We start from the raw sequence: 26,665 nt of genomic DNA, 5'->3' as shown, positions 1-26,665 counted from the left end.
TGTACATAAAGAACTTTTAGCATACTGGGGCAACTCAGCCTTCCTATGACAGTCCATTTGAAGTCCTGTTAACTACTCCAACAACTATAACAATTGGAGAAAAAGACTCCTAGATCCATTGCTCACATGTAAATAGAGCATCTTCTATAGATAATGAGTGACTGTATCCTATCATACTGATTGTATTTGCTAATTGTTGGTTTTAAGATTTAATTTTGCTTTTAAGATTATATATTAGTTAATCTATAATACTCTGTTACATGATATCACTTTCTGTTACAGTGATTTGACAATTAGCTACATATTCTGTTGCACCGTCTTTATTTGTACCATCCTATGCTTGAATCTGAGAAAATACCATTATAAAAGTCCATAAACTAGTTGAACAAAACTTGTATTAGTAACCTTTAGATAAGTTGATGTGCCTTTTGTGGTTTTTGGCAATTTTTTATTTCTTTGAATGTGCATTATCTGCTGTTCTACTGTTTTATAGATCTGTTCCTTTGTGGGAAATTATTTGCCCTCACACTGTGGATCATGGCCCAGTTAAAAAGGAAATGGATCTCATTTTTGGTAAGAAACATTTGTATTCTGCCTCTCTTTAGCTGACACAGTGTGTCACTGATTGTAAACTATATATATATATATATATTAAACATTTTTAATTTTTTTTCCTTGTATGTGCAATACCTTATTTGACTTTTCTTGTTCCTCTCATTTTTTGTACTTTGAAGCACATGTTACCAGTATTAATATTTTTTTTTATTTTGCACTAGGGTAAGTTTAAAATGTCCATTAGTCCTAATATAAATGCATACCCAAAAGCTTTAGACTATAGAAACCTGCCATTCATTGTTTAAAATTATGGGACTTTGCTTAATGATTTTGTCTGATTTGAGGAGAAGGGAATACAAAAAGAGCCACTGATCAGTGCCAAAGAAGCACAAAGCTAACCTGCACAGTACCAATTGAGTACAAGGTCAAAGATACCAAAACCAATCCCAATGGGATTGATGAGATACTATTCCAAGACACAGAGGACTTGAATTTATTTGAGGCTCAAGGTTGTGGCTTTTTGACATATGTTAGACACAGATTTCCCTGAGCCACATCCTACCAAAGAACTTACTTTGGCTGCCATCCTGGTTCCCATTTCCCTGAGAGAAAAGGTAAAGTTACACCAGGGAATGCTATTTCCCAATTTTCTGTTAAAATCTATTCCCTATTCTATCTTTCATAGTGTGGTAAACTTTCTGTAGTCCTGGCTACTGATTTGGTAAGTGCATAATTGCTCAAATCACTTTAATTGGGCTCTAATTCAAGTACCTTTTATAGGTTTATTTTCTTTAACTTGGAATTTTTACAAATAGACTACTTTATATTTCATCCAGTAGTTACTTTTTCCCCTTTTATTTGGATTTTTTGATGTTTTTGATTTTCTTTTGCCAATTGATTCATATACCTCATAACTCAGCCTTGTATCCCTGGGTGATCCCTGTGTTTTTCACCACCCTCCTTTGTGGGAATGTATTATTATCCTATAATGTAAAGTTTGAATTCTTTTGAGAGTAATTTTAGGATAAGAAACTTTCTTCCTCCCAGAATCCAGAAAATGGACTCTTTAGAGAAGGTAGCCATGAAGATGCCTGCAGGAACCACACACTACACCAAAAGATCCAGAGTGAACTTTGGGATGTGCTAAATTGAATCAGGGTGGAGGTGGAGGGTTAATTGCATTTATTTTGAATATACAGTCTTATATGCCAAAGGGGACTGACCCCTAATTGGCTTTTTGTCAATGTATCTAACATTGGTTTTGTTCTTTTTCTCTTTTATTTCCCTTTATCCCCAAATTATTGTATATACCTCTAGTTAAAGTTATGTTTGGTTATGTTACATGATCTATTGGAGTGACTAGTCTCCCAAAGGATCCCAGGGGTAGATGTGTAATTGGAATTTTGTATCCCAAGGCTTTGTTTCCCAGAATTCCTTTCCTCTGCATCCTCATATACATCCTCACATTTTTTGTTAAAAGTTTCTGTAACCCTATCTTTGGGGTCCTTTTTACTTGTTAACACAGGTGGGTAATGCTCTTTCTCTCATTTTACTTCCCTTTACTTTGAGTTATTATTTTTTAATTTTTTTTAAACCCTTACTTTCCATCTTGGAATCTACTCTGTATTGGTTTCAAGGCAGAAGAGTGGTAAGGGCTAGGCAATGAGGGTCAAGTGACTTGCCCAGAGTCGCACATCTATGAAGGGTCTGAGGCCAAATTTGAAGCTTGGTAGGACCTCCCATCTCTAGTCCTGGCTCTCAATCCACTGAGTCACCTAGCTGCCCCCACTTTGAGTAATTATTAATAAATCTTATAAAAATAATACTTGGAGTATTGGGATATTTAATTTTAATCTTACATTCTCACATTTCTGAGTTAGAAGAAATAGAGGAAATTTACATCAATGTTTATAGGGAGGAAGATATTTATTGAATTTCTATAAAACAGGGTATAGAGAGAAGAGATATATTAAAGTAAGCTCAAATGAGCTCATGAGTTAATAGTTAAGTTTTCCTTGTGAACATTTTCCTCAGAAATTAGCAAAGGCTACAAATTGGGGCTTTTTTTTTGTTTTGTTGTTGTTTAGACCAGTGATGGTGAGCCTTTTAGAACCTTTCAGAGACCATGTGCCGTGCCCCACCCCCAACTGCATTCTGTGTCCCTCCCCCCATGGATCTCTTATGGAAGAGGGTCTACTTTTCAGGATGTAGTTGACTACCTTAGGCAACTCTTTTCAGGAAAAGCCTCTCCTTGCAGTCTTGGAGGGGTAGAGTCTTGGAGTTTCCTTCCCTTCAGCAAGCCAGCATGTGTGCACTCACAAAAACTCTGATGTGGGTTGGAGTCACTGCAGGCAGGTGTTAATGGCCCCCTGGAAGTGGGGGTCAGTGGGGCCCTCCCTAGGACTCAGAACAGACACCTGGGGGGGCGGGGTTATGATCTTGAAAGCAAAGCCATCTTTGGCATGTGTGCCATAGGTTCTCCATCATGGGTCTAGACATAAGAAAATGATGGAGAAAATGCTAATTGTTCAAATTAAATCTAAAAGTAAATCATACAGGGCAGGTAGGTGACATAGTAGTCAGAGTGCTAGGTCTAGAGTTGGGATGTCTTGGGTTTAAATATACCCTCAGATACTTCCTAGCTGTGTAACCCTAGGCAAGTTTTGCCTTTGCCCATCTGTCTTAAAAGTTGTTACTAAAACAAAAGGTAAGGGATTTTTAAAAAATGTAATGCATATTGTTGAGAGTTAGTTGTTAAACATTTTTCAGCTCATGTCAATATGGAGAGTCATCTAATTAATTTGAGATACATTCATTTTGAGTATAATTTGTTTGACTAGAAGTTAGACAATAGCATGATAGTAGGGCATGTAGTTTTTCTCATTGACAACCTTAAAAAATCCCTAATTGATTCCATCCCGAATTTAAAAGATAGCCTTATCTTCTACTTGTGTCAGTACATTTTTAAAAAATGAAATAGAAAATAAAATATAAATTTCAAATATACATAGTCAATACCTTTCAAAGATGAAAAGTTAGTCATTTAATTTACCCTTTGCCTCAACTGAAATCTAGAAGAGAACTGAAAAATATTCTATGTCCCCTTGTCTCATCTTCTCTGCCAATACACTTTTTCAAGGACTTTATGCCTGTGGGTGACTCTTAGCTTTTAAATATGTCTCTCCTCTTTGACTACTTGCCAGTTACAAAGTGGAATCTCTTTATCCTTGTAGGGACAGAGATGGAATAAGGTTTTGATGCTTCAGGTAAACAGGAATCCCCATAGATTTTGTGTATGAAGATTGTAGAGAGTCTAATGGACAGTATGAGGGCTTTGTGAAATGTAATGAATGACTGGAAGAATAAATGGAAAGTGTTTTGGTCTGGAGTGCTTGGAGGACAAATCTCAAACCTATATCCTCTTTAGGACTAGGCAGAAGGATGGATATGGGCTCACAAAGGTATTTCATTCTCAGAACATGGGGACAAGTCATATGGGATTCCCAGGCAAAAGAGGTTAAACAAACTGGATTAGAGAAAATCTGTTGATCACTTTGAAGAGCAGAAGACATTCCCATTCTTCATAAGAGAAACTATTTTGAGGTATCATATTTTATTTTTTCTTGAGGGATGGGACTAATGATGGTATGCATAATTTCCTTAGGGATTGTTCCATCAACAGTGTTGCAGTTTGATATACTTGAAACCCCATGCATTCTGCTTACTTTGCTTAGGCTTGAGATTGGTAGTGGATTTAAACATAATCTTGTAGCCTAACCTCACTGACCAAATTTTGGTAAGTGGTGATTGTTTGAGGGAGCTGTGAGGGAGCTACCTCTGATTTATGTACTGGAGTTATGATGTTGACTGGAGGTATGATGCTCTGTTGATCAGAGCCAGATTCCTTCAGTTCCTGGGGACCTGAGTTCGTTGGAGATACTGACCCATTAACCTAACCTCTCTTTTTGGTGGTGTTTTTTTTCCTTGGTTCAGTTTGAAGTGAGGCATGGGCACTGGAACTTTGTGTAGGCTCCTTGTTGGTCAGGGATGAATTTGCTTGTGCCCTGGATACTGGTGCCAAATAAAGTGTTGTCCTGAGAATCTAAGCTTAGGAGGTCTTGACTCATTACCTTGGCCTTTGAGAACTGGGTCCTGGTAGTGGTCTATTCTTGGTGGGTTTGTCTCTAGCTGAGTTTGAAGTGGCACATGGGCAATGGGCCTTTGTGTATCCCCTACCAGCTGGTCAGGATTGAACATATTTATGTCTTGGTGATTGGAGTCAAGTAAAGTTGAATTTGGGAATCTAAACTTACTGGAAATATTGTCTGGTTATTTTGAGCTTTGAGAGTTGTGGTCTGATTGTCCATTGTAGGTGGTAATGCTTTCCAGTTCTCTGGTTCATTTTGAAGTGATATATGCTCAATGGAGCTTTGTGCATTTTCTGCCTGCTTACAGGGGACTGGGTAAAGGTATGGCCTGAAGTCTGAGGCCAGTAAGAGCTTCATCCTGATCTAACCCCACACGAGGTGTTGCCTCATGATCCAGATCTGTTTCTGCTTTAGCCTGAGTATCTTTTCTTGTTGACATTGTTTTCTGAGAGCCTTGTTCTCTATTTGAACTGCAGCATGGCTATTATATACTGGTGTATCCTCAAACTGATGGTCAGGAATGGGTAAACAGGTGAGTTAATAGAGACCAGACTGTATTTTATCCTTCTTGAAGCCCAGTGGAAGTGTTGTCTCAGAATCCTGGTCTGATAGAGCTGCAACCTATTGGCCTTCCCTTCTTGGTGGTGTTTCCAGGGGCTCTCGTGCCATTTAAAGAAAGCTATGACAACAGGATCTGGCAAATGTTCAGCTCAGTGTTCAGGGATGGTTTGAAGTATAGCCTGTTGGTCAGGGAGAAGTAGAGTTTGATCCTGTGGCCCTAAGGCCAATGGAGGTATGGCCTGGCCTGTGATGACTTGGATTCTATTGCTTCTGGTATCAACTCACAGAGGACTTGTTCTGATTGAGGGGAGACCATTACTTTAGTATATAAAATATCCTCAACTTGGCAGGAAAAACTGCATAGATATGTGTCTCCATGATTAAGGTCAATTTGAATTGTTTCCTGGTTATCTCTGCCCAGGAAAAGAGATTAAGTCCCAGAAATCCTCATCTATTAGATTTATAAGAGTCTGTTCTTTTTCCTGTGATATTGTTTCCCAGTGACCAAGATCTATCAGAAGTATGACATGGGCATTGTGGTCAACAATAGTGTTATCCTGTTGATGAGAGATAAGTGGAGATGTGTCCCAGTGGCCAATGCCTATAGGTCTGGTGTCCTTGGGGTCTGAGCTCACTGGAGGTATTTTTCAATCATCTGGATATCAAGGCTCTGGCCTGGGCTGTAATATTGGTGGAATCATTTGAAAGGGCTCTTGCTCTTTTTGAATTGAGATTTTAGCAACATAGTTCCATATGTCCTTGGCTTGGAGGTGGTGATGGTGTGGACCTGTTGCTAGTCAAACTTCAGTATGGTTTCATTCTGTAGTCCAAAGACAAGTGCAGGCAGAGTATTATGATCCTGACATTTTAATATTGTGGTCTGGTCATTTGTTCTTGTTCGCATTATTTCCTGATGTCCTTGTTTGGTTTTCCCTGAGACCTGGGGAGTCTGGTCTTAAGTATCCCCCAGATAGTTGTTAAGGGTGTGGTAGAAGTTTGGCCCATTTTTCAGGCTCAAGTTGGGTTTTTTTGTCTGGGCCAAAGGCCAATAGAGGTGTTGTCCCATAATCCTGACCTGTGAGAGCTGAAATCTGTTGATCAGAGGCAGGGACAGATTTGTCCTGGGGATCGAAATGCAATAGATTCTAGTCTGTACAATGGCCTGGTGGTCTGTTCTTGACAGTATTGTTTCCCAATGTTCTTGACCTGTTTAATTGAAGATTTTGGCAATATAGCTTTGTGTATCCTGACGTGTTGGTCAAGCTCAAGCAGGGTTTTGTTCTGTAGTGCTATGGTGAGTAGAAGTATAGTCTCATGATCCTGGCCTCTTAAGAATTGTGGTTTGGGGATCAGAGACAGGTAGAGTTTTGTTCTGGGGGGTTTAAGTTCCATGGAGGCATTGTCCCATCACTCTGATTTGCTAACATTTTGGTTTGGTGGTGTTTTCTAATCTTCTCTTCCCAGGAGTCTTATTCTCCTTGAACTGTGAGCTAGACATTTGGGTTTGCTATATTTCCAGCCTGGTGATTAAGGCTGGGTGGAGATGTAGCTGGTGGTCAAGGTTGGGTAAGAATATGTCCTTGGTTTCTAAGCCCAGTAAAGAAGGTAGCCCATGATCCTGGCCTGTTAGAGTTGTAGCCTGATGGCCTGTTCTTAGTGGCATCGTTATCTGCCAGAGCTCTTGATCTATTTGAACTGAGACTTCAGGAATGTAATCTTGTATAGTTTTGTTTGGATGATGAGAGCTTGTTAGAACTGTGGATTGCTGATCAAGCTCAAGCAGGGTTTTGTTCTGTGGGCCTAATGCCAGTGGAGGTGTTATCCCATGGTCTTGGCCTGAAGGAGTTGTAACTCAGTGGTCAGAGGCAGGTAAAGATTTATCCTGGGGGTCTAGGTTCAAAGGAGGAATTGCCACAGGACTCCATAATGTCATTTGGTAGTGTGTTTCCAGTGCCATTCCTTCCCAGGGATCAAGGTCTCTTTGAAGCGTACAATGGCTATTTATTTCTGGTATTTCCTCAGTCTTATGTTCAGGGATGGGTGGAGATGTAGTCTGATGGTCAAGACTAGGTTGAAGTATGTCCTTGGAGTCTAAGCCGAGTAAAGATGCTACTCCATGATCCTGGCCTATTAGAACTGTAGCCTGCTCATCTATTTTTGGCATCATTTCCCTAAGCTCATGTTCTTTTTAAATTGAAACACAGGCAAGATGGCCTTGTGGCCATCACTTTGGCCAAGTGATGAGGATTTATTAGAGATGTAACCTGTTGACTCAGGAAGTATTTTGCTCTGTGGGTCTAAAGCCATAGGAGGTAGTATCTGAGGATCCTTGCCCGTCAGCATTGTAGTTTAGTAGTCGAAACCAGGTTAAAATCTTATCCTGAGGTCCAATGGCCCATGATCCCGACCTGTGAAAAATGTGGCCTAGTCCAGGTCTATTTCTTGTTCCACTTCCCCTAGGTAGTCTTGCCCTGCTTGAAGTATGAAAGGAGGATTAATATCAATTATATTTCCAGTCACCTGGTGGTCTGGGGTTTGTGTGGGGATGGCATGGTGGTTAAGGCCAGGGAGAGATGTCTTGGGATTTAAGCCCAGTGGAGAGGTTGTCCTATGATGGGGGCCTATTAGTGCTGGGGGCAGGGCTCTCTTCTTGATGACATCGTTTGCCAAGTCTCTGGTTCTGTCTGAATTAAGGCATGGGCAATGGGACCTTGGACTGGGTGAACTGAGACACGGAGAAAGATTTGGCACTATGTCGCTTCAGACAAGGTCTGATGGGAGTTTGAGGTCAGGTGAACTATCTTGTGGAACTAAGAGTGAATCTGTTTGCTCGTGGTACTCACCTGCTGGGATTATCGCCTGGTGTTCCATTCTCTCTGCCATTTTTTCTTGTTCTGCTTGAAGTGTGAAAAGGACATTTGGGTCTGGTAAAGCCTCAGAGGCAGGCGTTGGTGCGCTCCAGTGAATCAGGTCTTGGAGCTTCACACTCGGTGGAGGTGTCACTCCGTGATCTAGACCTGCTGCTGCGGTAGTCTGGTAGTCCCCACTTAGAGATGTTGCTTCTACTTCAATCAGAGACGCGTCTTCGGCCGTGGGAGCTTGCATTTCCTCTGCCTCCTGATCGGGACTCTGGTCCTGATCCGATAACGATGGAGTCAAGCTGTACTCGGAGTTAGCGTATCTTAGCAGGGATATTATTTCTTTGGGGCAGAGATCCGAGTGGGATTCTTTCAACACTCTGGCCAGGTCTGGTGGCTTGAAAACTGTGGCCCTGGACCGATCTTTAAGACCATGGGAAGAGGCTGAAACGGGTCTGTCTCCCTTCTTGGTGAACCCCAGCAGCAGAGTGGAGGCCCTAACGTGGTGTCGTCTGTGCCGCAGGGACGCTTTGGTCTGCTGCATAGTGGTCAGCGGCCCCGGCGTCGGCCCTGTCTGGTAGTCTAGGCTAGGTCTATATGCAGATCTCGGACTGGACTCGTCCCCCTCATATAAGAGAACTTCGGCCTTCTGGCCAAGGTGTGTGATGGCCTCAGCCCGATTTTTGTAACCAGGAAAAATTTTAGGCAGGTGGTCAAGGCCGGAGTGATCCAAAGCCAGGTGGTCAGGGTCCAGGGAATAGTCCGCCTGGTTTGGGGAGCGAGGGGGAGACACCGTACACTGTTCATCAGCCGTTAACTTCAGAACTGTTTTCTTGGCCCTGAAGTTAGACCGAGGGAAAGGCATGACTGACGGCGAGGCGCGGTATTTGTGGCGGGGCGATGGTTTGGCCAGACCTCGGTGGTGAAGGTAGGGCAACAGGACAGCCATTGTCTTGTGGTCATCCTGGGGCAGCTGGGACTCTTCGGGGAGATGCTGGAAGACCTGAGGCGAGGATTCTCTCTCTGCAGTCCTGAGGAAGGGAGGGGTTGATGTTTCAGGATCTCTGGCCTGGTAGCCGAGGTGGGGCATCTGGTCAATCCTGGACGAATGGCTTTGTTCCCACAGTGGGGAAATCTGATGTGGAGGACACGGTAACAGCACTGACGAGCTGTTGTTTTGGAGACCTTTTCGAGGGAAGTGGGCTATTTCTGTTGATTAAAAAGAGAATGGATATAAGGGTGACACAATGCTCTACACACACTGTGTTGTTTTATGGGGAAAGCAATTGTCTAATAGTAAGCAACTACCAAATTGGTATTTTTTTAAACCCTTACCTTCCGTCTTGGAATCGATACTCTGTATAGGTTCCAAGGCCAAAGAGTGGTAAGGGCTAGGCAATGGGGGTTCAGTGACTTGCCCAGGGTCACACAGCTGGGAAATGTGTGAGGCCAGAGTTGAACCCAGGACTATAGGCCTGGCTCTCAATCCACTGAGCTACTCAGCTGCCCCCAGGAAATAACTTTTTTCAAGAAGTACTTCCTTTATTTCAGATTGCTCTCCAGAATGAAATGGTGTCCAGAGTTAAAAAAAAAAGTTCTTAGTAAATTGAAATGAAAAGAAATTACATATATGTATATATCTATATATATTTTTATCTATAAAATCATCTTAATACTTAAAATTTTTCATAATATTTTTTTCATTTTCAAGGCATTCTCTGTGTATTCTTTTCCTTCTAATTACATAGGAAAGAAAGCCCATGGGACAAGGGATATGCCATTATTCCCAAATGACAGATGAGGAAAGAAAAAGTAGATAGGAACTTTATTTTATGTTTTACGGAATCATTTATTTTACTATATATCATATAACATGTTTTATCATATTCTGCTTTAAAACTTTATTTGCTTTTGTCCCATACAGGCAGTTCCAGTAATTGTTTTATAGGTGAGGGGAATTGAAGCACTGAGAAGTTTAAGTCAATTACTAAAATTTTTATGGAGAATAAATAATAAGTAGCCAGGACTAGGATAAGGGAAACAGAAATTCAAAGTATTGTTGGCCCATGGCCACATGGCTAATATGTCAGAAGGAGGTCTTTTTTTTTTTTTTGTCAGTGGTCTTCCCACTACATCAGTTTCATTCTGCATATTCAGATATGATCAGAGTCAAATAGATGAATAAGTACTCTCCCCTCTCCCAAAATAAAAAGTAGGGAAGGGACCCAATTGGGATGACTTGAAAAGTAAAGTTCTCACCTTTGGGAAAAATCCTGGATCTTCTCTCCATTCTTCTCCCAAAGGGTCTTCTTGAGAAAACAATATATTAATGAAAATTGTAAAGAGTGATAGTTCCAGTGACCTTTTCAAAAGATCATCAAGTTAAAAGGATGGTTGGAACGATGACTCGTTTCCTTTTTTGCCTCCAGTTCTACTCCCTTCCCCTGCCTGCCTAGGATAATTGTGGTCCCTGAGATCAAATCCAACCTCAGATGCTTGCTAGCTGTGTGACCCTGAGCAAGAAACTTAACCCTGTTTGCCTCAGTTTCCTCATTTGTAAAATGATCTAGACAAGAAAATGGCAAACCACTCCAATATCTTTGCCAAGAAAATCCCAAATTGGGTCACAAAGAGTTGGATACTACTCAAAAAGCAACTGAACAATAAAACTTTTGAAGGGAATTGTTTTAGCCTTACCTTACTACAACTGCAATAGAATGGGTAAATTTGGTTTAGTAGCCATCTGCCATTGTTTTGGGGGCTTTCCAAAACTTCTCCAAGAGTTTAATCCCATCCCATTCCTCCTCACCCAAGGCAGGCCATTTCCAGCAATAGTTATTTTACAGAAAAGAGCCAACACTTAGGTGAATCTACAAATTCTTTGATAGACACCCCCTTTTTTATCCTCGGCCATTTTTAGCAGATTAAAAGGACAAAATTTCAAAGCAGACATTTCATATTTAGCCCCCTGTGAAGTCAGGTGACATTTGCTTAGTTTAGTATCTCTTTTCCCCCAGCCTCAGGAAAATCAGGTTCCCCAGAATCAAGAGAAATCAAAAATTGCCCAAAAGCTATCTTGGGCTCACCCTCCTAGGCCTGCTACTCTCCTTCATATCACCCCACAAAAGGAGTTTTCTTTTATGTATTTGTATTCTTATCTCTCACAGTGATAAATACATTTTATTGTGAAGTTGTAGAGAACTTTGGGATGCCCCTACCTTAAAAAAACAGAAACAATTTTGATTATATGAGTAGATCACGGATGGGCAAGACTGGGTTAACTAGATGTCTTCCAAACCCCTTTACTTCTCCTAGACTTCCTGGTAGACCCCACACTGCATTCCTCCATCCACAGGTCACACTTCTCTCTCCCTCTTGGCATTTTTCACCAATAGAATCTACAAGGATAACAGGAAGCAGAACATTTCAAATGCCCTAAATTCACAGGTCTTGAGAATAGTATAATTCCAGATCACCCTTGATGTTTCAAAGCTTCTCTAATTTATAGATCCTAAAAAATAAGAAAAAAAGTAAATAAACCAAGAAAATAAAAACAAGCTATTCATGAAAAAAAAATTATTTTGAGGGTGGATCTCAAGAGTCAGAGAAAACTAGGTGTATAATATTCTCAGGTCCCTATATCAAGATTGAGTACTTTGGTCCCAGCTGCCCTGGAAGCCTGAGGCTCGGACGTCACAGAACAGTGTAAGTGTCCCTTATCCACAAGGATATTTTCAGGTCAGGAAAGATCCCCTTCCCCTGGCAAACACTTCTATGGACATTACACACAAAGAACTTGACCTTCCAGCTCCAAGAAAAATAAAAATGCAACTTCATGTTTGTCTTTGGTTGCATCATGTCCATTCAGGAAGAGGGTCAGAATTTCTTTTAATATGAACAAAAAGTATGAATAGTCCTTTCCCTTTTGTTCTCATAAGTACGCAAAGAGCTTGACCTTCCAGTTCCATGAAAAAGAAAAATGGAACTTCACATTTGTGCTTGGTTGCCTCATTGGGTCCATTAGTTAAGAGAGTTGGTATTTCTTTCATAATGAACAAAAAATATTGTCCCTTTTATTCCCGTGGCTACTATTAGTAAGCTCTGTGAGGACAAGCATGCTATCTTTTCCATTCTTTTTGGAAATATCCTGGGCTCAGGGAGACATAAATTAGATCTTGAGGGTTTTGCCTCAGAACCAAAAATTCCTCTCTGGGTTTTTAACAGAGTTCAGTGAAGGAAATCTATCATAGTCTAAATTGTTCCACTAGAAGCTAAATAAATAGCAGCTAAGATTTAGATAGTATTTTAAGGTTGGTAAGGCACTTTACCACCTACACTCAGTGGGAGTAGTACCATAGCACCAATCTCTTACCAGTAAGAACTTCCAAGATGAGCAGGATATGCCAAAGGTTCTAATGCACAGCAATTTTTGCCAGCCCGATTCTTGCTTGCGATTCTTGTTGATTACAAGTGAAAGGTCTTTAGGGACAGGATCCACAATAAAAATAAAGTCACTAAAAGCCAAATCTAGTCATTCCAGAAAGATAAGCACTTTCTCCCAAGAGGCTGTGTTATGAGACTCAGAGAAAAGTAGATGTGTACTTCCTTAGACCCCTAAATCAAGACTGGACCTTGATGCATTTATCCCAGATAGAGGATCTGAGAGGGCCCTGACATCATAAAGCACCAGTTTCCCCCTTGTCTTCCTTCAGTCAAACTGCCCCACCCCACTTCCAGGGGACGTTGTTGCTACAGGCAGGGGGTACAGTTGATGCTACAGGCATCAGAGACATCTATAATGGTGTTCCATGGAGCCATGTTGGCATGTGAGGAGTACCTTTAAACTGTATCAAACACTTAAGTTTCCTGTTGGTCTGGTCCTCACCAATTATGTGCTTGTCCCTCCTCAAAATCCACAAGACAGGGGGCAGCTGGGTAGCTCAAATCTAGCCTCAGACACTTCCCAGCTGTGTGACCCTGGGCAAGTCACTTAACCCCCATTGCTTAGCCCTTACCACTCTTCTGCCTTGGAATCAATACACAGTATTGACTCCAAGATGGAAGGCAAGGGTTTAAAAAAAAAAATCCACAAGACAGAAGCATAGGGGCAATGACAAAAGTTTCCTGAGAATTCTGGAAGGAAATAATCTCTTATTGGGCCCTATACAGCATCCTTATAATGAATGATATAATCACCAGTGCTTTTCATCTAGTGGAAAATTAAATGAAAACGATATCATCCATTTTGCAAGCAATACCCCAAATCTGGGGGAGTGGCTATGCTCTGGGGGGGGGGGGAATATTCCTTGAGATTCTGTGATATTCCAGGATGCAGCTTTCCTAGACGAACTTCTATGAGGGGTGATTCTGGTTTTCCCTTGAAGGGGGGCTTTATGCCCTAAACTTCTTCTGCAGCAATAAAGGATGATATTTTTGTATTTTAGGCATTATTATTAGTAAAAATTATCAGCACTATTAAATAAGCATTTATTTTTTAAGCATCTACTATGTACCAGGCACTGTGCTACGGATTGAGGGATACAAAGGCAAAAGATTACATTAATTGGCCGAAATAGCATTTATAAAAAATAATTCAAAATATATACAGACTATAGAAAAGATAAATTTTGTTGGGGAAGACACTAGCAGCTGGGGTAGAGTGAGGAAGATGGATCAGGGACTTCATATATAAAAGGCAATGCTTGAGTTTAGAAGGAAAACCAGGGATTCCAAGAGAAGGTGAAATGGCAGGATATTTCAAGCCTGGATAAACATGCTGAGATGGAAGATGTGATGCCAAGTGGGAAGGACAATAAGAAAGCAGATTTCATTGGACTGCAAGGTAAATAAAGGAGATGATAGAGGCAGAAAAGGTAGATTGGGAAGTCTACAAAGAGCTTGTGGACTTGACCTCATTGATTTTTATAGACAATCACATTGTAGCAAATAATTTTTCTATGAATGAAAAGGCATGAAGACTAAAAGGACAACAGACAGACACATTTTGTAAGCTTAGACCCTTCAGCTCTAAGGATTTCATATTTGCTCTCTCCCAGATGACAAAGCCTCCAGTAAAACATGTCTCTAATGTCACATCATGTTGTTGACTATAGATTTAGAAAGCTGTGCTAAATTTGGCAAATCTTGCCAAATTGGAGACCCATCAAGCATTGTGTCTAGGGAAGTGTGTCATGCTCCACAAGTGGTTAGAGGGACACATCACCACATGGGAGAAAAACAGATGAATTTTTTTTACCTTAATAGAAGCTAAGGATAATCAGCTAATTAAAGTTTCACATTTCTAAACTATGTTGAATACTCCCAAAAGTCAGATCACATTCTGTCAATCTACAGGACAAATTCCTGAAAAGTCTTTCTACCTTTACTTGTATTCCCAGTGCTTCAGTAGTGCCTGATGGTAGGTACTTGATAAGTGCCCTTTGAAGAGCAGCAAGGTAACTCAGTGGATAGAGCCAGGCTTAGAGGTCCTGAGTTAAAATTGCTTAATTCTTACCTCTCTTTTGCCTTAGAATCAATATTTAATATCTCTTCTAAAACAGAAGATAAGGGTTTAAAAGTAAATAAATGTGTGTTGACTGGTCAGTTTTTTTTTAATTTTTTATTTAATTAATTAATTTAGAATATTTTTCCATGGTTACATGATCCATGTTCTTTCTCTCTCCTCCTTCCATCCCCCTCCCATAGCCAATGAGCAACTCCACTGGGTTTTACATGTGTCCTTGATCAAGATCTATTTCCATGTTGTTGATGTTTGCACTATTGATCCTTTAGAGTCTACATCCCTAATCATATCCCCATTGACCCATGTGATCAAGCACTTGTTTTTCTTCTGTTTCTACTCCCACAGTTCTTTCTCATATTGACTGGTCAGTTTTGTCTTCAAAGGGTTTCACTAAAGGATATCTGCATAGCTATGTGACCTTGAGCAAGTCATTTAACCTCCACTGCCTGGCCCTTGCCATTCTTCTGTCTTGGAACTAATACACAGTAATGATTCTAAGATGGAAGGTAAGGGTTTAAATAATAATAATAATAATAGATAAAAAAATAAAGGACACCTCCTCCATGTCCTGGACAACACTGAGATTCCAAGAGGCTTTAATCACCAGTGTAAAATTGAACTGAGTTTAATCAGGTTCAATCTAAGCTTTAACAATGGATCCTCCCTCTATTTCTCCTCTCAGTGGTATATGGTTTGATGTATATAACTCTTCTGGGTTCCCCCCCCCCCCAAGAAGTCAATTGTTGGATCCTGGCTTGAACCTGACAAATCTCAGTAGGTGGCTAGATTGAACCTTACCCTGGTGGCCATGACTCACCTTCTTGAGATCTGTTTGGTGGCTAGTGATGAAATCATGGACCTTTTGAAATATAGAATCCAGAATGAAGAGTGTAATTTCCTTTGAAGCTGGGGTATGAGTAAGGGAGTAGATAAATACAGGCATGCCTTAGTGAAGTTTCTAGGGGAAAAGATATTAACATGCTATAAAAAATGGAGAGGCAGCTAAGGAAGCTTTTCCTACTCTATAATGATTCATGCACTTTGGGTCTACTCTGTATGACCCTCTAAGGTTAGAAAGGCATGAGAGAGGAGAACAAGGAGGCTCTTCTCTTGGCATACCTAAGAGTGCCTTTAATAGGTTCTCACGGTGGACTGAAAAGAAAAGATAGATCTATCTATCTTGCTACATTAAAATCAAACATAAGAAATAAGACGCAGGTTTCAGATATGCTCAGCAAGTCAATTGCTTTTAAATAGAAAAAGATGGTGATTTAGTGTCCCTTTTGCTTCATTTGAAATATCTGTAGAAGAGATCTTAAAAATGTCCTCGGACCCCTCAGGTCCTCTTCTCTAGTATTCCTCTTCCCAGTCATTTCCCCCACACAAGTTGATTGGCCTCTAGGTGAGTTTCTCCCCACTGGTTGATCCTTACCCACTATGAACTGCAGCCATTTTTCCCTTGCTGGTAAAGAAGGTGATGCAGATGGTAAAGAGGAATGTGATTGATAGCCTGATGAATTGAAGGGCTTACGGGATTTGGAATGAGTGTTTTGTTGTTTGAAAATTGGTAATTTTTCCTTGGGCACTTGGAGAATAAATTTCACACCCAGCTCCTCCTTAGGACCAGGCAGAGGGATTGGTATGGCTAAAAGTTGTGCTTCACAGGAGTATTTTAATCCCTGAGTGTGTGGACAGCCATTTGGTACCCAGGAGGTACAGATTAAACAGACTGTATAAGCCATTAACATTCGTCGACCTTTACCAAAAGGGGGAGAGACCCTCATCCTCCGCAGGAGGATTTGCTTACAGACATCACTTTTAATTTTCTGCTGAGGGATGGAATTGACGATGCTCTGAATGGTTTTGGCAGGGACATACCCCCCCTCTACATTATATGGTTTGATGTAACTTAAGCACCACGGAATTCTTCTGTTTTTTACCATCTGAGTCTGGGATTGGACCTTAGTTTGATCTTGACTTTGGTGCTTAGAGCTCTGTTCGGTCTTACTTGGATGTCTTCGGTTTTTTGAAGGCTCCATCTTGTGACTGGTGACTGGAGGTGTGACCCTGTAGGTGGGGCTTGGTGAAGCCCTGTGGATAGTAAACATATTTGGAAGTTTGCTCTGGATGTTTGTGGGATGGGGTGGGGTGTCAGCTTGTTTCTCAGGGCTGTGGGGAAGAGATTCTTGGGAGTTGAGTGTAGATGGAGGAGTAACTTTATGGCTGACGTTCACTGATAATACTTGGGAGTGGTATTGGCCTGCAAAAGGTGTGGCTTGGGTTTGGGGGTCTTGGACATTCTCCAGTTTGTTGTCAAGGCTGGATAAAGATACAGAGGGACAATTAGGATCATCTAGATGTGTGTCCTGGGAATCTGAACTCAGGGAAATTTCTGATCCTTTATCCTGGACAGTTAGAATTATAGCCTGAGGAGTCCCTGGTTCACTTGTTTCCCTAGGTTCTGGTTTCACTGGAATTGAGGGATGGTTGATGAGAACTTGTGTGCCTTCATTCTGCTTGTCGGGGCTGGGTGGAAGCGTGGCCTCGTTCATAGGGGCGGATGGGATTGAGTACTGGAAGTCTGACAACAGTAGGGGTATTAACTGGTGATCCTGGACTACTGCTGCTGCGTCCTGGTGGCTCGCCATTGTTTCTGAATGCTGCTGTTCAGATTGAATCAAGTCATGGGCAATGGTTAGACCTGGTAGGTCTTCAGGCTGCATATCTGGGCTGGTGGGAGATATGGTCTGGTGGATGAGGCCAGATAAAGCATTGTCCTTCTGGTCTAAGTCCACTGGAGGCCTTGCACAACCTTGGTTTGACAGAGTTGTGGACTGGGAATCCATTCTGGGTGGTGTCATTTCCCAAGACTCTTTTTCCATTTGAAGGGACACTTGGCTGATGGGGTCTGGTATAGTCTCAGGCCAGTGTTCAAGGTCGGCTAGGAGTGTGGTCTGATCCAGGTCAGGGGGAAATAGGGCTTTATCCTGTGCGTCTGAAATCAATGGAGATACAAATACCCTTTGATCTCCGTCTGACAAAGTTGTAGCCTGATAGTCATTTTCCTGGGATATTGTTTCCCAGTCTTCTTTTTCTACTTGAGGAGAGGTTAGAGTATTATAATTTAGTCTATATTCTTCTGTCTGGTGATCAGGGTGAGGTGGAGGTGTGTCCACGTGGTCAGTTATAGTTATTTCTTGGTTGCCAATGATCTGGGGAAAAGGTGTGTCCCAGAAATCCCATTCTGTTAAGTCTACGAGCTGCTGGTCTGTTTCTTGTGATATTGTTTCCTGCCGGTTTAGACCTGCTTGAAATATAAAATGGGCATATTGTTCTAGAATATCCTCATCCTGGTGGTCATAACTTGGTGGAGTTGTGGACTGGTTTTCAGGGCTGGGGGCAATGTTGTATTGTTCTTCAGAACCCATCGTAGAAGTGGCTTCAAAGCAACAAACTGTTAAAATTGTACCTGGGCTATCCGGTTCGGGTGGCATCATCTCCTGTTTTTCTTGGTCTTTTTGAAGTGAGAAATGGATAGTAGAGCCTAGTGTTGTATCTTCAGCTTCATAGTCTGTTCTGAATGGAATGACCAGATCCTCAGGACCAGTTTGAGTTTTGTCCTCCTGGTCTAAGTCCAGAGAAGGTCTTACCTTGAAGTCTTGGTCCATTAAAATGACAGTCTGATGGTCTGTTTTTGGTGGCTTTGTCTCCCAGACCTTTTCCTCCATTTTAATTGAGACAGGGGCCATAAGATCTTGTGTATCTTCAGCTTGCTGGTTATGTACAGGTGGCAATGTGGACTCACAATCCAGGTCACTTAGAGTTTTTCCCTGCTGGTCTAATCTCATTGGAGGTGTTGCCCCATGATCCTGGCTTGTTAAAGTTGTAGCCTGGTTGGCAGGTATAAGTGTCATTTTTCCACCAAGGCTTAGTCTTGCCTGAAGCATCTGAATGTTTGCATTTGGAATAGCTTCTGTTTCAGCTTGGTCTAGGTCAGTGTTGAATGGAAGGGTGACCTCTTTGTCAGAACTAAGAGGAATTGCGTCCTTATAGCCTAAGACCAGGAGAGGTGAGGTTCCTCCATGATCTGAGTCTAACAAGGTCATGGCCTGGTGGTTGTCTTTTTTTCCTGATATTTTCCTGCATTTTTTTTCTGGTCGAAGTGAGACTTGAGCAATGGATCGGAACTTCTTCTCAGCTTGAGTCATAGTGGTGGCTCTTATTTTCTGATTTAGATGGACTGAAGATGCTGCCACGTTCCTGGACTGTCGGTCAGAGAATTGAAACAAGGACGTCACTACTGTGGTTTTGAAGTTGGGATGTAATTCCTTTGAGGTTTTACCCAGTTGGCCTGATGATTTCAAAGCTCTGGACTTGGGCCAACAGTCTTTAGGAAAAGATGATGATGGTGCAGCTGTGGCCTTGGGCTTCTGGTGGTAAACTCTTGCCAGGGGATTTGTGGCCTTGACATAGGGTCTGACCCTAGGTGAAATTTTAGTCTGTTGACAGAGGCTCATTGGAACAGATAGGGCTCCAGTCTGGGAGTCAGCACATGTTTTGAGTCTGGCATCTAGCCTGGGGCTCTCATTTGGTGGTATTTCAGCTTGCGTGTTGGGGATTGATGGAGATGGAGGATTCTGATGGAGGTGTATTGGGTCTTCCATTTGGTGGTCAAAGTCTGGAAAAATCTTAGGAAGGTGGTCAGGATCTGAGGAATTCACTGGGTTCAGTAGATCTGGGTTCAGTGGAGTCTCTGGCTGGCATTTGGGGCTGGATGGAAATGGAAGACATTGTCTAGTAGCTTTGAAGGACACCTCAGTTTTCTTGACTATGACTCTGGGCTTGGGTAAGGGCATGATTGCAGTACCTGCATTCTTTTTAAGGTGGAGTGTTGATTTAGGGTTACCTTGTTGTTGAAGATAAGGTAATGGTACAGCCATTGCCCTATGGTCAGTGTGGGGAGGCTCCATAGCTTTGAGCAGATATTTGACCTTTGGTTCAGGTTTGGGTTTAGTCCACTTGGAAGGATTAAGCGGTGCCTGGAGAGTTCTAGCCTGGTGGCTGAAGTGTGGCATCTGTTCAATGGACCTTTGGTTCTGTTTCCACCTTGGTGAAGTCCGATATGAGGAATGTGGTAATACTACTGATGAGGTCCATTGATAGAGGCCTTTTTGCGGGTCCTGGGCCAGTTCTGTTAATGAAGAAGATACTTGGGTGATTGAGGGTAATGAAATACAGTATCTACATATACTTTATATATAAAAAGTTATCTGTGGAATAATGAGCAGAGGAAAGAATAGGTAGGATATAATCACCCTAACACCTAACATTTATTAGAGAAATGTGGCAGTTTCAAAGCACTTTCACATATATATTGATATTGGATTCCTGAAGAAATGTCATATGATACTTTAAGCAAATATCATTACCCCCATTTCCCAGGTTAGGAAAGAAATATTTTTAAAATATCTCCCCATTTTATTTTATAATAAATTTTATTTTTGCATTATCATTATTCATCTTCTTTAAAAGCATTTATTATCTCTTCCTCCCACTGTTCCCCCTTCCAATGAAAAAGAAAAAAACAAACCTCCAAACAAATATGCATGGTCCAGCAAAACAAGTTCTCAATTATCCATGTCCAAAAATGTGTGTCTCATTCTATATTTTAAGTCTATCATCTCTCCAGCAGGAGGTGGATGCTGGGAATAAATCATAATTATATGCCTGCTTTAACTCTTTCCAAAGCATTTGTGTTCCTGATGCCAACTCCATGAAGCAAAGTGTGCAAGTACTTTTATTGCCATTTAATATATGAAGAAAACTGAGGCAGAGGAAGATTAAGTGACTTGCTTTAAGTTATATGGTCAATAAAATGATCAAGGCTAAAAAACTAGGAATTAAAAATCAAGTGTATTTGAGCAACTTGACCAAGATCATAGAATTATTGAAGTGGCAGAAACAGGACTAGAACTCATATCTTTTGACTTTAAAAATTCATTCTACTACCCTAAGTTCTTTCTGAGAATTATATTGGGACTGGGATCAGACGGTTTAGCTGACAAAAAAAAAAATAGTTGAGTATTCACCTTTAGGAAGCATCCTGGTTTTTTTCTCCATTCTTCTCTCCAATTTTCAAGGATTTCTTTGAGAAAGCAAGATTAACAGAGACAGGTGAAGGACTCTGGTGAGAATCCACCAAGTTTTTCACCAGCTAAGAAATATTCCCAAGATCCTGGGGTCTTAGCTAGTTCCTTTTCAGCTTTTGCCACTTGCCGCTGCAAGTGTTCCTCAAGGAGCAGAGGCTAACGAAGTTGGATGTCTCCAGTAAAAACAAAGTAACTCCAAGTAAAATCAACGTTTTCAGAAAAAAAAATTATGAGGAAGTGTATGTGCTTCCTTAGATACCTGCTTTAACAGGTCTGAACTTTTGAGTATTTAACCCAGGTAGAAGTCCTGAGGTAGCCCTAACCATCATAAAGCACCAGTTGTCCTTTGTCCACTTGCAGTCAGAGCTGCCCCACCCATCTCTAAGAGGACCAGTCAGAGCTGGCAGAGGCACTTAGGTACACTATTTTTGTTTTTGCATTAAAAACCATAATCATTCTCTAGTGAGCATGGTTTTTAATGCAAAAACAGAAATATTGCTTAAAGGATGACTTGTGTATGACCATCTCAAGAGAAAGAAGTGATAAATAGAAACAATAGACAGCTTTATGTATATATTTAGAAATCTATACATATGTAAAACGGTCTTGTTTTTATATATGTATATATGTTTAAATTTATGGTTGGACTGAATAATATTTTAGGGATTTAATTACTAAATCCCAAAATGAATTACTAAAGTCAGAATGGAATTTATGGTAGTTTATTTTACAATAGAGAGAAGATATTAAAGAAGAAAGAGAAGAAAAGGAGAGAGATCGTTGCTCCAGATTCCTCTAAGCCAGGCAGGAATTCAGAGACCCCAGCCAAGGGAAAAGAGTCCTAAGATGATGGGTCTCTCCAGAGACTGGTGCCTCCAGAAAGACCAAGGAAAAGGGAGTTGATGTTTACACTCACCAGGTGTCAGTTCACCCAGAAGATTCTTTATCAGCCTCTTCTTCGTCAGCCTCAATTCCAGTTGAACTGCCAGTATCCTCCAGCAGAAGTCTAGCAAAACTGCTTCTCACAGGAGGTTCCACTCCAAGTGTGTGTTCTAAGTCGAACTCTCAGAGGAACTCCCAGAAGAACTCAGTTCAAGCACTTGTCTTTCTTTTAAAGACCTTTTGTCTTGCATCACTTCACTTAATCTTTATGTCTACCAATCACAGCTGATGCTCCTCTCTAGGACTACCCAAAAGGCAGTCAATCAATTCTGATTCATCACCCACTCTTTCACAGGTGGGTCACAGACCTCCCACCCAGTGTGTGAGATGGGTGTTCCTACCTTTCTTTTGGCTAAGTCCAAAATGGGTAGATCTCCATACTTAATTTTAAGTACTGTGCTTATGTTTTTGGGGGATATAAATCTAAAAATGGACTGGTGATTATAATTTAATCTTCACAATCAAGGAAGAGCTAAGTACATTCATTGTTACAATCAGGAATCAGGGGAGAGCCTAATCCAATCTTCACACACACACATATGTATGTATATATATGTGGAGAGACAGAGAGAAATAGAGAAACAGAGAGAGAGGATCCTTTTGTAAAATGATACCTTCCTTAGTGCAGGGGGTGAATGATGGGGAGGGAGGGAGGGATGTTCAAGAACATTAATGTAGCAAACTAACAAGCTAATTCATTTTTTAAACCCTTACTTTCTGTCTTAGATCTGAGTTCAAATCCTGATTCAGATACTTTCTAGCTGTGTGAACCTAGACAAGTCACTTAACCCTATTTGACACAGTTTCCTCATCTGTAAAATGAGTTGGAGGAGGAAATAGCAAACCACTCCAGTATCTTTGTCAAGAAAACCCTAAATGGGGTCATAAAGAGTGGGACACTACTGAAAAACAACTGAACAAGGACACCAAAAAGATCTGACAATTTCTTGTTGGAACCTTATATTGTATCCCAATATTAAAAGTTCTTGTACATGTCTGGATCTCTTGGATCAAGTATCATAGGTAAAATAATACTTCCATTGTGTCTCAAGAGCTAGTTTACAATTACAGACTATAACTCTGGCTCTTCTCTGGGAATACCAGAATAATCTATTTGACCTTTCTGGTTTATTAACAAAGCTTGTGATTTCTCTATGTCCTTCTTCCTAATCACAAGTAACTTTGAAATCCACTGTGCCAATTACCAGTCTTTCATTCATACTCTGCTGGGTTCAACTTGTCCTTCCTATTTCCTCCATGAGTGGCTCCCACTTTTAAACAATATATTCCTTAGTTGGGAAAACCAAATTTAATGTAAACTGTTGTGGAAGCCATCACCACAAATCTAGGACTTAGCATTGTTAGTGTGTTATGCATTCATTTTTTTCCTCTAAAAAGCTGGTTGTTAATCACTCACATGGTACTCTATATTTATACACTTATTAACAATTCAAATAAGGTTAGGAAAACTGTAGAGTAAGGGAACAGAGGGATCATTTTTTGTGTGAAACTGGGAATTGTATGGGAGATGAGAATGGATAACTAGCTGAGTATGAGTGGGCACTCCTGTAATTTCTGCTCCCAGGGAATCTGAGGTTGGTGTATCACTTCATCTCAGGAGTTCTGAGACTTTGGATTAAGCCAACTGGGATTCTGCACTTAATTATGCAGGATATAGTGAGCCCCTGGAGCTGGGACTGGTAGAAAGTTCATAAGATTGTTTAAGGAGAGGTGGCCTGGCCCAGGTCAGAAATGGAACAGGTCAAAGCTCCCATCCTGATCAGAATGGAACCATCCCATGAGCAGCTCATATACTTTTAGCCTAGAAGAACTAGGGATACCCAATATTTCAACAAAAGGGTAGGCAGGTAGGTGGCTCAGTGGATAGAGAGCCAGGTCATCCAGGGTTCAAATCTGGCTTTAGATACTTCTTAGCTGTATGACCCTGGACAAGTCACTTAACCCCCATTGCCGAGCCCTTACTACTCTTCTGCTTTAGAACCAGCCACAGTATTGACTCTAAGATGGAACGTAAGGGTTTTAAAACATAAAAATAAAAGTAAAAATAAAAGAGTGGATGACCAGAATTAGAACTATTTAAAAACTCATGTGTTTGGTGAGATTTCATTGAAGACTCCAATGGTCCCCAAGTGTAATTCAGGCTTTGGGAACAGTCAATGTGGAAATCTAGAGATCCCCAGTTTATATAGTTGGGAGGTAGAAATCCCAGGTTTTGACCTTGTCACAGGATAGTTTCCTCTTAAGGGAAGGTCCCACTTCACCAAACAATGGACATCCTGGTAGTTTGGGTGGGAGCAGCTAATCCCACCCGATGTTGAGTATCTCTTTTGTCCCAGTGGTTTCTCCCCCTAGGCTAAGGTCCATTGCCAAGCCGCCCAGCCCTGGCTGAGTCTTTCCCTTTTGTGTCCATTGTAGGGCATCAGCCCCTCACTGTCTTTCCTGTCTGGAACTCCTCATTTCCCTTTCTCACCATTGTAAAGTCAATCCACTGTCCCTCTCACCCTCAGCCCCCAGGTCGTCTAGCGTGGTAGTGAGGTTCCCCAAGTTCTTTTGTTCCTCGGAGCCCATCCCGAGTCGGTGGCACTCCCAGGGGTCCGTGACCAGAACAGAGCAGCCAGACTCTGTGCAGTCTGGGGAGCAGCTCTGTTGGCGCAACCCAGTAGCGCTGACCCCTTTTCCCTTGACTAAAGTGATTTTGACTATTTAATAGTTCTGCGTTTTTCTAGTTGACATTAATGGAGGTTCCACCGAGATCCAAAGTCCCTGAGCCCTCCCGCTAACGAGGACCCCGAGACTTGAGGTACCTCACACAGCCCGGTTGGGGTTGGGTCAGGAGTCCGGTTCCCAAAGGCAGGTAAGTGGCTCTCAGAGGCAGCACTCGCGCTCGCTCTTTAATTAAGGGATTCTTAGTTGGGCGTCTGTGGGGTACACAGAGCCGCATGGTCCAGAGCCACCCGGGCGCTATCGGGCATGGGGAACAGCTTGTCTGTTGTCCCCCCAAAAGGTGGGGGCAGTCAGCAGCCCGACAACCCCCTAGAAATACGGCCGCAAGTTACATGACCTCTAAGTATGGACCTGATGGGGCCAAGTATTTAGACAAATGGCAAACAGTGACCAAGGCCAATCCGAAGGTAAGCTGGCCAAGGTGGGGTTCATTTAATGAGGAAAAGATCGGGTGTCTGCAGTCTGTTTGAAAGAAGCAGGGCGAGAGACTGAAGACGGAAGAGAACTCTTCAACCAATGGCCGGAGGAATGCACCGGAAGAAGAACCAGGTCCGAACGGGAGAAGGGTAGGAAGGAGAGAGGTGAGGGCGGGAGAGCTGGTCCGAGGGGAAAGCTTGAGTTGGCGTGTGAGAGCCTGAGGGTTCACTTGAGGGTCTGAGTAACTGCTTTAAGTGGATTAAAAGAGAGAAAGTTTCTTCAGGAATTGAGAGGCTGTAATTTAAGGTTTAAATGGTTATAAAGTTTGTGAAAGAGCTTCTAGAAGCTTAAGAACTGAAGTTCTGCATTTCTTCTCCATTTTTTTTCCTGTGGGCTTTTGCTTATGTTATGTCTAATGGATTTCTTGGGCGGAGACTTCGCTAATATGAAATGCTTGTGATTCAAACGTTAGCAAATAATGTCTGAAAGTTGTTAGCAATGAATTCCTCCCCAAAGCTGAAGAGGCGAGACCAGAGTTGGCGGTCCGGATATGGGGATATCCAGCAGGAGGCAAAAGGAGGTCCAGAAATGCTTAACTTTAAGGTTTAATTTTTCCTCCCAAAAGTTTTGGTCTTGTTAATGTGTGAAATATTTTGTATGGAGTGCAGTTAATATTGGTAATAAGATGCATTTTATTTTAGGGATTAATTTGGTTATTTGAGTGCTCTAATTTCACTTTTTTTTTTTTAAAGCTGTTAATTGTTCTCAAAGAGCAAGTTGTGTGTGAGTTCTGGAGTAAAGAAAGTTCAATTTAGGACGGTCCACTACGGAGCTGACTGGTCATTGAATTGTAAATGACAAGCAATAGTGGGGGAAAGGCATTGCTTTAAGTGGTGAGGAAACCCTGAACATTTTTTAACTGACCAACAAATTTCCTCTCTAGCAGGGGCTCTAGCCTTAGGCCAAAGTGGTTAGAGGCAAGGCTATGAGAAAGGCAAACTTGGAGCCAAAGGTAAATTAAGGGGGAAAAAAAGGAAAAAGGGAAGAAAATTGTAGAGGTATTCAGAGTTAAAGGTAATTTTTGAGCTTTTCTTAGTAATCCTAAATTTTGTGTTTGGAGAAAAATGTGATGGGTTTTAGTTTTTGAAAAAGTAAAAGGATCGTGGACTAACCCTCATTTTGGGAATTTTTAAGGTAAATTTCTAGAGTGCATCCATTACAATAGAAAAGTTTTTGTTTTAAAAGACCAGTGAATATTGATAACTAATTTTACCTTTTGAAATGGAGAGAACTAATGGTTTTGTGAGCATTCTTTCTGATGATCATTGGCCCATGACCGCTAATAGAGAAAGGGATTTCTCACCTGGGAAACTCTTAAGAAATTTCTAGGAGGGGGCAGCTGGGTAGTTCATTGGATTGAGAACCAGGCCTAGAGACGGGAGGTCCTGGGTTCAAATGTGGCCTCAGCCACTTCCTAGATGTGTGACCCTGGGCAAGTCACTTAACCCCCATTGCCTAGCCCTTACCACTCTTCTGCCTTGGAGCCAATACACAGTATTGACTCCAAGACGGAAGGTAAGAGTTTAAAAAAAAGAAGAAAGAAATTTCTAGAAATGCCCTGTGTATTTTACCACCCCAGTTCTGGAGTGTGGGGGAAGTGATTAAAACTCATTAAAGTTAAGCTTTACCCCAAGATGATTCTTAGGAGCCAAAAGCCTGGACCAGATTTTCCTGCAGCCTAGAATCTGAAGAAGACATCTATGAGAA

At 41.5% G+C, this 26,665-nt stretch overlaps 2 protein-coding genes across 11 annotated transcripts; both read right to left on the bottom strand.

Moving 5' to 3' along the window:
• Positions 1-3,574: 3,574 nt before the first annotated feature.
• LOC103104522 (uncharacterized) lies at positions 3,575-12,757 on the bottom strand. 9 transcript variants are annotated; one of them, XM_007493891.3, is made up of 5 exons: positions 12,495-12,757; positions 11,341-11,520; positions 10,382-10,431; positions 8,108-9,331; positions 3,575-7,738 (listed from the first exon to the last, which is right to left on the bottom strand). In XM_007493891.3, the coding sequence occupies exons 3-5, from the start codon at positions 10,410-10,412 to the stop codon at positions 7,689-7,691; spliced, it is 1,305 nt and encodes a 434-aa protein (XP_007493953.2). In that variant the 5' UTR covers positions 10,413-10,431; positions 11,341-11,520; positions 12,495-12,757; the 3' UTR covers positions 3,575-7,688. The 9 variants fall into 9 exon arrangements, with proteins under 9 accessions (XP_007493953.2, XP_056649604.1, XP_056649602.1 ...); XM_056793626.1 differs by having other exon boundaries at positions 3,575-7,735; XM_056793624.1 differs by having other exon boundaries at positions 3,575-9,331; positions 11,341-11,633.
• A 3,107-nt stretch (positions 12,758-15,864) lies between these two features.
• On the bottom strand, positions 15,865-22,023 carry LOC103104121 (uncharacterized). Of its 2 annotated transcripts, none has more exons than XM_007493890.3 (2): positions 21,711-22,023; positions 15,865-19,836 (listed from the first exon to the last, which is right to left on the bottom strand). In XM_007493890.3, exon 2 carries the CDS (start codon positions 19,718-19,720, stop codon positions 15,917-15,919), a length of 3,804 nt encoding a protein of 1,267 aa, XP_007493952.2. In that variant the 5' UTR covers positions 19,721-19,836; positions 21,711-22,023; the 3' UTR covers positions 15,865-15,916. The 2 variants fall into 2 exon arrangements, with proteins under 2 accessions (XP_007493952.2, XP_016289031.2); XM_016433545.2 differs by lacking the exon at positions 21,711-22,023 and adding an exon at positions 20,735-21,067.
• Between the last annotated feature and the right edge of the window lie 4,642 nt (positions 22,024-26,665).

Source organism: Monodelphis domestica, chromosome 4, assembly GCF_027887165.1.
Source record: "Monodelphis domestica isolate mMonDom1 chromosome 4, mMonDom1.pri, whole genome shotgun sequence".
Lineage (NCBI taxonomy): Eukaryota > Metazoa > Chordata > Mammalia > Didelphimorphia > Didelphidae > Monodelphis > Monodelphis domestica.
Note: the sequence above shows the minus strand (reverse complement) of the source record. Positions and strands in the feature narration are given on the sequence as shown.

Excerpts from the sequence above, each read along its gene's own strand:
- LOC103104522 (XM_056793624.1), bottom strand. The coding sequence starts at position 10,412 with ATGGAGAGAAGATCCAGGATTTTTCCCAAAG. Across the intron at positions 9,332-10,381 it reads ATCCAGGATTTTTCCCAAAG|AAATAGCCCACTTCCCTCGA; the intron begins GTGAGAACTTTA and ends TTTAATCAACAG.
- LOC103104121 (XM_016433545.2), bottom strand. The coding sequence starts at position 20,765 with ATGGAGAAAAAAACCAGGATGCTTCCTAAAG. Across the intron at positions 19,837-20,734 it reads AACCAGGATGCTTCCTAAAG|AACTGGCCCAGGACCCGCAA; the intron begins GTGAATACTCAA and ends CTTCATTAACAG.